At 26.7% G+C, this 11,194-nt stretch overlaps 2 protein-coding genes across 9 annotated transcripts in view; one reads left to right on the top strand and one right to left on the bottom strand.

Annotated features, from left to right (window-relative positions):
• LOC100166428 (endoribonuclease dcr-1) overlaps positions 1–9,892 on the bottom strand; it is a 42,344-nt gene extending 32,452 nt beyond the window's left edge. For 5 of the 8 annotated variants that reach the window (XM_001945855.5, XM_003240061.4, XM_016809610.2 and 2 more), the window contains exons 1-5: positions 9,355–9,721; positions 7,461–7,510; positions 6,151–6,299; positions 5,900–6,077; positions 3,368–3,493 (exon numbers count right to left, since the gene is read on the bottom strand). In XM_001945855.5, the coding sequence (XP_001945890.2) occupies positions 3,368–3,493; positions 5,900–6,077; positions 6,151–6,299; positions 7,461–7,478 (471 nt within the window). In that variant the 5' untranslated portion in view covers positions 7,479–7,510; positions 9,355–9,721. Of the gene's footprint in view, positions 1–3,367; positions 3,494–5,899; positions 6,078–6,150; positions 6,300–7,460; positions 7,511–8,872; positions 8,956–9,354; positions 9,722–9,750 lie in introns of those variants that run through there. The other 3 variants (XM_029490195.1, XM_029490196.1, XM_008189326.3) reach the window with 3 other exon arrangements.
• Positions 9,893–10,226: 334 nt separating this feature from the next.
• The window catches only part of LOC100162971 (microfibrillar-associated protein 1), a 4,572-nt gene continuing 3,604 nt past the window's right edge, over positions 10,227–11,194 (top strand). Inside the window, exons 1-2 of the mRNA XM_016809619.2 lie at positions 10,227–10,386; positions 10,467–10,918. Coding sequence (XP_016665108.1) covers positions 10,335–10,386; positions 10,467–10,918 — 504 coding nt within the window. The 5' untranslated portion in view covers positions 10,227–10,334. The remainder of the gene's footprint in view (positions 10,387–10,466; positions 10,919–11,194) is intronic.

The raw sequence follows: 11,194 nt of genomic DNA, 5'->3' as shown, positions 1-11,194 counted from the left end.
TAGGTCAATTCACTCTAATATAAAAACTAACAGCACACAATTGAATCTTCTTAACGAAAATTTGCTATAACGTACGTGTGTAAGACGGAGACAACACATGCGTGTGATAATGCAACATCACATCCTGATTTAAAACTACAAAACATAAACTTAGTATTTTTACCACCAAATACAACGTTACACTGTCAGCCTCTAGATCAAGGTATAATCCAAAATGTTAAAGTTATTTACCGACAAATGATACTTAGGCGAATATTATTACAGATAGACGTAGTAAAAGATGCTGATGAACTTGAAAATAATATTACTGTATTAGACGCTTTGATGTGGATAAAACAGTCTGTGAAGCAAATAACTGATAGTTGTGTTACTAAATGTTTTAAAAAATCAGATTTTATTTTGGAAAATTTGCCTATAGATTTAGATAACAAAGATCTTGAAAACAAAATAATTGTTGGTGAACAATTAGTTGTTGTATGCTTCCAACTCATATGCAAGGTGAAAATTTTTTTTTGGTCGACAAAAATCTAAGAACTGAAGAAGATAGTACTGATATCAAGTCATTCATAACAACAGATAATGACTGGGAGGAAACACATGACAAAACTGAAGTAACTGAAGAAACCGAGTACGCTGTATCAAACTATTCTGAGGTTTTAACTCAAATAAAATAGTTATCAGCTTTCACTCTTGAAAAAGGTGACATTATATGGTTATAATATGTTAAAAACCGCAGAAATTAATTTTGAAAAAAATTGTTCAAATAATCAAATGAATCTAAAACAAACTAATATAACTCAATTTTTTTAATTTTAATATTTATAAAAGCTTATGAGATTTTTTTTTAATTTTAAACTGTACCTACCTATCTACATTGTTTGATAAATCATAAATACAATTTTTAATACCCATATTCATATGCGTTATTTTAATATTGGTGTTTTATTTTTAAAATTTGTATGACCTCTATATAGCGGTCACCTGGAAGGTCTTGAACTTCTGAATAACGGTCACCTCTGTAGGACGGGCACCTCTAAATAGCGGTCATTATTTACAGTCACTTCGGTGACCGTTATATGGAAGTTCTACTGTACTTTAAATAGACATTGAATATTTAACCATAATTTTGTATCTATGAACACAATGTGTAGTTGAAATAAAGCTTTTATTTTCAACTTCAGTATCATATATGGTAGAAAAGTGAATGTAATTGGTGGATGCAAAAGATCAAAATTGAAAATTCCCCATAATTTTCAAAAGCGTCAAGAAAAACAAAAAAAATAAAGCAAAGAGGATATTTTTAATCAAAATCAATTTTGTTTTGTCACAGTGGATGACTTACTTATGATATACCTTGAATTGAATATCCATAACAACTATAAAAAGCAGGTAAGTGGATGTCGCTCTGCTGTACAGTAGATTAAAAGTGGGTCATTGTATATTTGTATAATGGATTGTATTAGACTTGAATTCAATGACATAATATCATTGTATAAGAAAAACAATTCGGAGCAGAGACGGTTTGTCAGTCTGGATATTTTATATTTTTATTATTTATTTTATCATGTAAGTTGAATTAATATTATAATATTAAAATTTTTATTCGTTTCTATGGTGATATACAAAGCGTTAGAAATTAAAATCCTATTTTTAGGGTTTTTTCGTAATTTTTCAATGATTTATTCCCGTGGCATTAAATAACTATTGAGAAAATCGAAAAAAATGACCTCTCTAAAGTACCATCTTGATCCAATTTGATAAAAGATAAAGTACTATATGTTGAAATCGAAGCAGTCCTTCTGGTAGAAATTTTGTATACAGGATATATAAAAAAAAAAATAAACACCATTGTAAAACCAATAGCTTCCTCGCTCCGCGATCTAAAATTGAACATTTTAATTTTTTAAACACAAAATTGAAAATAGGTTTTGATGAATTTTGTCAATGTTTTAACTCTAAATGTCAATAGAAAAAATTATCCTAATGTATCTTTAATATTTTATCTTTAAATTTTCAGGTTTTCAACCAAGCAAAAAATAATTCAATATTTTTTTTTTTCAAATGTCTATTGATAACTCAAAATATTTTAAAATTGATCACATATTGGAATCGATAAAATAAACACTTGGTGAAAATTTCAAGTATCTACGGTTATTCATTTTTGAATTACGACAAAATAAGGGATTAATAAAAAATGTATTTTACCAAGCTAAAATTTATTTATTGACAAAAAAAGGAAAAAACTAAAATAAAATACCTACAAATAGCTCAAACTAAGTAAATATTTTCATCTTAGGAAATGGTCATATAAACGTTTTATGAAAATTTAAAGTACAGTAGAACCCCGATTATCCGAAAAAATAAAGATTGGACTTTTAATAACTCGTAAATTGTATTTCGTCGTTCCTCAAGCCCAGATTAAGGGGGGGTCCAGAGGGGGCCATAGCCCCCGGGCCACAATTGTTTAAATTTATTTAGGGGCCTTAGATTTGTCTATTACTTTTTTCGTTATAGGCTATAATTTATAACACTGAATAATCACCTTAAAAAAATCGATGATTATTTAGCGAAGAAAAAAGCTCATACATTATAATTTATAAATAAAATGATACATTATTTATTGCAAAGTACCTAATATCTATATATATTTATTATAACAGGTACCTAATATTAAATAATATATACATTAAAAACATAATGCACATAATAAACTATTATTATTTTTTTTTTTCGTACAGGGGCCTCTTTTAAAACCTTGGCCCCTGGGCCTCAAAATGTCTTAATCCGGGGCTTGTCGTTCCTCATAATCGTAATTGTAGTCAGTTGTTATCTAATCGTCTTACATTTTAGCCTGTCAATTGTTACAACCTAATGTAAATATGTAATATACCATATTTCAATCATCCGGATAAGTTTGACATTAATTCGTCCGGATAATTGGAGTTTTACTGTATCTACAATAAAAGGTTTATAGTTTTTAAGTTACATCAAAAAAACTTAATCGATTTTGTTGAAAACTGGTTTTGCACAAAAATCCCCATTTTCCTTAATTTTTTTCCTTCTTTCAAAAAGTACCACTCCATTCACTTTCCTACCAGAAAAGATGATAAAGTAGAAAATTAAAGCATTTTTACTGCCGCAAAAGGAGAATACAGTAAAAAAAAAAAATTTTAAATCAAATAAAGACAATACTATTGGAAAATCAATACATTCAACTGTTGAATTCTGTTACCTCTGTTCAGAATCTAAAATAAATTTAATAGTTTAATAACTTTTAAACACAAGCTAAGTGTACAGTTCAACACCTAAATAGACACCTAGAATTTAATTTTTCATAATATATTAAGTAACTCTAAATTTAACTAACTTGTTTGAATGGATGTAATGCTACAGCATGATGGCATTCATCAAAAATAAGAAGATTAGCATCCTTGATATGCATGTAGCCATGACGCAGATTATTCAAATAAATTTGAGCAGTCATAACCAGAATCTAAAAAAATAAATTTAAAACAAATTAAGTAAAACCTACTTATATTATATACTTATGAAATAGTAATGCTTATAAAACTATATGGTAAAATTGACCAACCCAGTCTAGTGTAAGATAATAAATTAATTTGTTTTATTTACTCAAAACCTAAAAGTCCAAAATCAAGAATACACCAAACAATATTCAGTGGCGTATTTCCTAATATGGTGCCCCAGGTGAAGAGAGATATAACGCCCTGTTTGGCATTTAAATTAATATTCAACAACATAATATGTACAATGTACATAAAGACATAATTATAAAGTGCGAAGTGTGTAGTCTACCACAATACCAAAAATGAACTCCCAATAATTTGTCAAACCATCTTAACACTTTAAAACAAGTCTTATAAATTTGTTTATAAAACTTAATCCCTTCAACATTTTAGATACTAAGATTGCATCCCAAGGTAATATCTCTTCTGAATTACTGTTCATGTTTTTTTTAGCGTACATACAAATTAAAAATTAAAAAAAAAATGTGGCTTGGTGCAATAAAGTCCAATTTGTCACATTTGTAAGAATCTAGGATTATTTGACAGATGTCATTAAAATTTTATTATGTTACTTGTTAAAACGGCCAATGATGCAGTATGACCAAATTAAATTTGACATAGACCACTTTGACAATAATCAATAGAAGTATATCAGTTGATATTATTGCACTGATAAAAGCTTGTTTCATATTTTTTTTATAATTTAAAATTTATTTAATTCGTAACTGCCATTATAAAACAGTCATATACAGTCATAATACAATAAGAATAATATATGATAAATTATAAAATAATTATGAGGAATAAAACATTACTATATAGGAGTCTTGTAAAAGATACTTTTTAAAAGTATTCAAGTACAGATACTTATTTTAAAAAGTATTTGAATACTCAGTAAAACAAGTATTTGTAACTATTTTTAAATACTTTCAAAATTTTTATAAATATATTTTTTGCCTCATAAATTGACTGAATTGATTTTCACTTTTTATGTTAATTTTATAGAGTATTTTACATCATATCATTTGGTTTAACTATTAAATAGTAAATACTCATCTAGTTTTTTTTATCAAAGTATATGAATGTTAGGACAAAAGTAGTTTAAAAATATTTTATTATAAATTCTAAATTTATTTATTTTTCATTTTATGTGATTAAAAGCAAAACAAAAAATTAACCAGTTTGGAACGAAAACCAGTAAAAAACCAATAATTTAAGAACCGAAAACCGATTTTATTTTAATAAGGTCTAATTTTTAATACAGAGTAGATACTTTAAGAAAGTATTTATAATACTTTGTCTAAGGAATTTTTTAAAAATATTTAAAATCTGTATTTGAATACTTTTACTTAGTAATTTACAAGACTGATCATATGACAATAAATTATAAACTTATATCATGATTGTTGCCTGTAGTTGTTATCAAATGGACAACAATAATGTTATAGGGATGAAATATGAATGTATAATAGACCATAGACACAACTTAAAATGGTAATTATTAATCAGGCAACAACGCAAAACAGATATAACTCAAAAAACTCAGATATAACATACAAAAAACCTAAGCTGCAACTCAATTACTCAAATAAACCTTTTTTTTGTAGTTATCTTTGAGACGTTACTAGTTTACAGCCAACATTTTACTTTTGACCATGACTTTATTTATTAATTTAAGTTAAATTATAAAATAATTAATGCATACTAATTAATTACTAAAAACAACATTATTAGCATTTAGTATTCATAATCAATGGTATTAGGTACTTTAAACCTCAAGCACCACCTAACCTATCTAGCGCTTCTTTATAGGATTCAAAATTGGTGCCCAGGACAATTGCCACTAAATACGTAACTGACAATATTCATAAGAGTAAAAAATGAAATTCATGATTAATATAATAAAATATTATTTACATTTAAATGATGTATTTAAGATGAGTAAAAAATGTACATAAGTAGGTACAGTGGAATATTGATAAGTCAAAAATTTTCATATGTCAAAAATAAATGCTATTATCTTACCTAATCTAACCTAACCTAACCCCCCAACCTTAGTAAGTCAAAAACCTATACAAGTCAAAAAAATGTATTTCCCTTGAATTTTGAAAAATGTTAACATTATTTTTATTTACCCAAAATTACCGAATAATTTAAATTTTAAAACAATTTTTTTAATATATAGTATCATAGCAATACTTTGAATTTATTTCTACATAGTCTTACAAATAAAACATTGCCATTCAATATTTTTTAATCCTACACTATTTTTTTTGTAAGCACAATCGCCTCACTTAACTACTCGATGAAATTTGGCATGTGCCACCACTAATTCCTAATTAGTACATATACACAATAATCATGATACTCACGTGGCATTTCTCTAATATTTCATTCCATTGCTGTTGAGACCAAAAGTCAACATTCATATCACCACTAAATGTTCCTATATTCCATGGCAAATGCCTTCTTAAATTACCTGCTTGTTGGCTAACAAGTGGTACAGATTGGACAATAAAGAATGTCCATTTTTTTCCTTGACCTATTGGTCTGAAAATGGTTTCAAATATTTAACTAATCTGCCTTACTAGGAAACATTAAAAAAAATAGTTTGTATACATACTTAGTTAAACAATCGCCCATACTTTTAACAAGCATTGTAGCTATGTATGTTTTGCCACTTCCAGTTGGTAGGTATAAAATAGTGTTTGCTTTTTTACAATCCTCTAGAAGCTCAAGTTGATATTTTCGAGGAACTATTTCTGAAGTATCCTTTAAAATATAGTTCAATAATCAATTATAATTAAACATGGCAAATTGCAAATTTTTTTTAACGCAAAACACTGTTTTATTACTATGTTGAGATAAAATTGTTTTTAAAATGATATTAGGATTGAAGAACAAAAAAAAATATGAAATTGATATGCTGTTTAAAAACAAATTTATATTTAATACTATTCTAAACTAAGCAAATTGTGTACAAACAAAAACGTTAGTAATATTCATAGTTGTATGAATATTGCATATTTTATCAAATTTAAGTTTTTTTATAATATTTTTAAAGACATAATCATAATAATAACATATATTTTGTTAATAAATCAACAAAAAAAAAATTCCATTTTTCTACATTCTACATAATCTGGTATTCTTTTAAATGTTTAAATTTTTCTTAAAGATTATTTCACAACAGTTTTTCTTTTTATGTTTGTAAGAAATTAAATGTTGAAATTATTCTATATAAATATTGAGAACTTTACGAGTAACTATTAAATATACAGAATGATTCTTTTATCAAACAACACTGATACATGAAAATCGAATTTGGGGCGAGTGGTTTATGAATTATAAGTATTTAAAGTTTAGACGAGCAGAGTGGAGTGGTACAGGGTTCCCCGCAAGATGTTTGTCCACTTCACCTCTCATCAAACTTTAAATATTTATATTTAATATTTTAAATAATTGGTATAGGTTTAACTTACAAGAGTTAAATAATTTAATCACATAAAACTACTAACCCAAATACAATTTTCGCGTATCAAAATACTAAGAAAAATATTCTGCTTTGGAATATAAAATTAAAATCCTGTTATCATTAAAAAAAGTAAAAACCTTAAAAAATTATAAGGATAAAAAATATTTAAAAATATAATTTTTTAATAAAAACGTTGTTTTATAAGCGACTTGAAACTTTGTAAAAAAATTTACACTTTTTGAAATAATGAGTGTTGTTTGATAAAAGAATCACCCAGTATACTAAAAAAAATTTCATGCAGTTTTTCAATCAAAGTGGGTTAATACTTTGAATATTACTTCAACAAAGGCAGATTTAAAACAAGTATTTTTGCAAATTAATATTAAGTAATTATGTTTTAATTTTTAATGTGGAAAATGGATACAAGGTAAACCTATAATAACTAATAAGTATTTTACCTTTGGTGGTTGGTCCATTTTTGAAGTATTCAAATTGAGGAACAGGAAATCTTTAAAATAAAATACAATTAAACTAACAAGTATGTAATTAATAACGTATTGATTATACAAGATATTGTATATTTAAACATTACATTTGATTCTAAGATCAAATAATTAATCATTCTAAGGTATGAAGGTTCTTAAGCAGTTACTTAGTGGTCTACGGAATAAATTTTATTATAATTTTTATTGATGTTTGTCGAATTTAATTTCATAAAAAAGCATAAAAATAATTATTGCAACTTGTACTTAATATACTTAATATTAATATTGTATAATATTATTTTTTTAATGAACACTAAAATATTAATTTTTTATACTAATAATTTTTTTTTTTTTGAGTGACTAGGTGGTCCGTGGCTATACTTTATATTGTAAAGGATACAGGGGTCTATAATACAGAAAATGTAAGAACCCCTGACCAAAGGAATATAATACAATTACTGTGATCCTTAAAATATTTATTTCTTATTAATTTACGAGTTAATTTATATTAATTGTTAAAAAGATGTCCATGCCTGTTTGTTTTCTCTCTCTGGTCCACAAACAACATAGACAAGACATATTCATTAAAAATCATTTTTAAGTAATTTTAGAATAACATCACTTATAACAAAAATTATAGAAAATAATATTTTTTACGGTACCTATAACAATTTATCTAATTTAAAATATTGTTTCAACTATAGCCATTTCAATTTACAAGTTTTTTTAGTCCAATATTAAGTCAAATAATAATAAAATATAAAACCGATATGACAAACCCTCGAAAATATAATCCTCCATAATTATTCTAATAGTTGATGTTATGCTAAGATTACTCAAAAATCATAAAAGAACTATTTTACATGAATGCGTTTTATCTATGATTCACGTGGGGGGTCTGGGATAGAAAACGAATATTCATGCGCTGATATCCTCTAAAATAGGTATTTAAATTGTTATATTATACTGTATATTTTTGCTTGTTGTAGGATTTTTCATTTTAAATAATAATTGGGCATCGGGTCACAAAATACATTTTCAATTACCGAATCATATATGAAAAAATTCTCAAATATTCAAAAATATGGTCTTTAAATACCAAAAATTAAAAATTCCAAAAACAGATTTTGAATTACTACATTATTGAAGATAAAAATAGTGGTTACTATGCTCAGAGAAGCTCCATGTTTATAAACAAATTATTATATTATAAACAACAATTTATAAATACTACGTAGATGTGTAATAATATTTAAAAGTTACCCGAGAAGTTACATTTAAAAAATGTTAAATAAAAAATATTGATGAGAATTTAAATGTATTATATTAACTATTCCAATAATGTTAATCAAATATTGTATTATATTTCATTCATAACACTCAACTTGTAACACATTCATCTTAATCTCAACCCGCCGTTAGTCACGCCAGTTTATTGATGTTTAGTCACATTGAGGTCTTTTCAACCCTGTAATGTTTTTCAATAAAAAAAACATTATTTCATACATTTTTATTAATTTTATTAAAGCAAATAATTGTTACACAATATTTTTACAATTTATAATTTTAGTTATAAAAATGTACTTCCTTATACATTAAATGGATATTTTAAAATTAAAATATAAAATTTACAGATTATATGGAGCCTCATGTCAGCAATTGAAGTTTTCAAAAAAAACCTTGGAAGCCAAATTATTAAAAATAGGTATTTAAAATATTATTATATTATTTTTAATAAAATGTGTAAAAAGTATATTGAGTATAATGATTGCAATGTAAAATATATATTATTTTTTATTCTAGGTATAAATGACTATTGCGCGATTAACGGTGGGTTAATGAAAATGGATTACAAAACAAAATTTACCACAAGTTAAAACAGAAGAATCCAAACACCATCTACAACGCCATATTGACTTTAGAAAATCCTGTGAAGAACATTCAATTTAGACTACCTATACAGTACAAAAGTAGTATGTACCTAGGTACTGAAAATAAAGATTAAACGTTCAATGGTCAAATCACGCCATCATGATCCAATTGATTTATTAATTGACAAATAACGATTGAATTCGAGTTTTTGACAGGCCACAGGGATACGAAATTACGGAAGTCGGGAACTCGAGATTCGGCAATCACCAACCAGTATAATGTTTAAAACTTTGACTGAGTCAGACCGAGTGTACTAGTGTAGTGGCTATTTTTTATAGTGACTATTATAGTGAGTTTGACTGTTTGAGATAATATCATAAATGTTTTTTACTTTTTACTTTTTTACCATTTCACATGTTTATGACAAACATGCATTATCTGACTGATAACCGCTGATAACGTTCCAAGACCGTGGACAACCATATTGTTTAACGTTCACGATTATAATATATTATAATAAAACCGTGTAGGCTAGACCATTGAGTAAATATTATAATACAATAGTAATGTACTAATAATTAGTTAATAATTATTATTAGCGTATAATGTAGATAATATAATTTTTTGTATGCGTTGCTAAATTCCGACGTGCCAGTCTTGTCAACATGGCTTAAAAAAAAAATCCACGGAAAAAATTCTTGAACCATTAACCATGTATAAGGTCTATTCAACCACCAATGTTCTACCTGTTAATATTCTGTACCATGGTGTAAATCGTGGTTTGACCACAGAATTCTCTGGTTCTGTGATTGTACTATTTAAATTGATTAATAAACAAATAATAAGATACTGATAAATGATAATAAATAATAATAATCTTGATTATTTTCTTAATAGTTAATATCCATTGCCCGTTGGCCGTAAGCCCATAAACCATAAATTTAAGAAAAAAATAGGCTCTATCTCTAAATTAAAATGGAAGAAATTCAAAGCACAGCCGGTGCTATTCCTGTAAGAAATGAGAAAGGTAATAATAAACTATTATTTAACTACCTACCTAATCTCTATGCCCTGTACAGCAGTTAACTTTATTTTTTTGGTTTTTAGGTGAAGTGTCGATGCAAAAGGTGAAGGTTCACCGATATGTCCAAGGCAAGCGTCCAGAATATGCTCCAGAGTCTACATCTGAAGAAGAATCAGATGATGATGATTTTTTGGACTCTCGTAAAGTGCGGGGAGCATCTCCCACCACTAATTTTGATTCAGAACAGATGATTCATTTACCATCAGATGCCTTAAATGATGCACGCCTCAAACGTTTAGGTGGTTTAACTGCCCGACATGGCCATAAAGATAGGCGACTTTTGCATGAGCCACAAGTTATTAAAGATGATTCATCTGATGATGAGTCTGATGTTGAACGCAATCGCAGAAGTCGTAGACAGGTGTCTGGTGATGAAAAAGACAGTAATGATGATGATGGAGAACTTAGCGATAATGAAATAGAAAAGAGAAGACAACGATTGAGACAAAGAGTTTTGAACCAAACTAAAGAAAAAGTAATAAACTAATAACTAAAATATAATATTTTATTTTTAATTATTATATGAATAACCAACCTATATATACCTAATGGGGACAATAAGTTTATTGAATATAATCTTGGGTAATTGGAATAAAAATCCTCCAAAAAATGTTTTGGTACTTTTCTGTTATCCCTACTACCACTCGATGCCGCGACTACTCTATTCTGTTATCTCTACTACTATAGTACTATTCCGATAGTTCAGTATTTTCATACATAATACACATGAATTGCTATTTATATAATAATA

The sequence above is a fragment of the Acyrthosiphon pisum genome, chromosome A2, assembly GCF_005508785.2.
Source record: "Acyrthosiphon pisum isolate AL4f chromosome A2, pea_aphid_22Mar2018_4r6ur, whole genome shotgun sequence".
In the NCBI taxonomy this organism is placed as follows: Eukaryota; Metazoa; Arthropoda; class Insecta; order Hemiptera; family Aphididae; genus Acyrthosiphon; species Acyrthosiphon pisum.
This window is presented reverse-complemented; position numbering and strand designations above follow the sequence as displayed.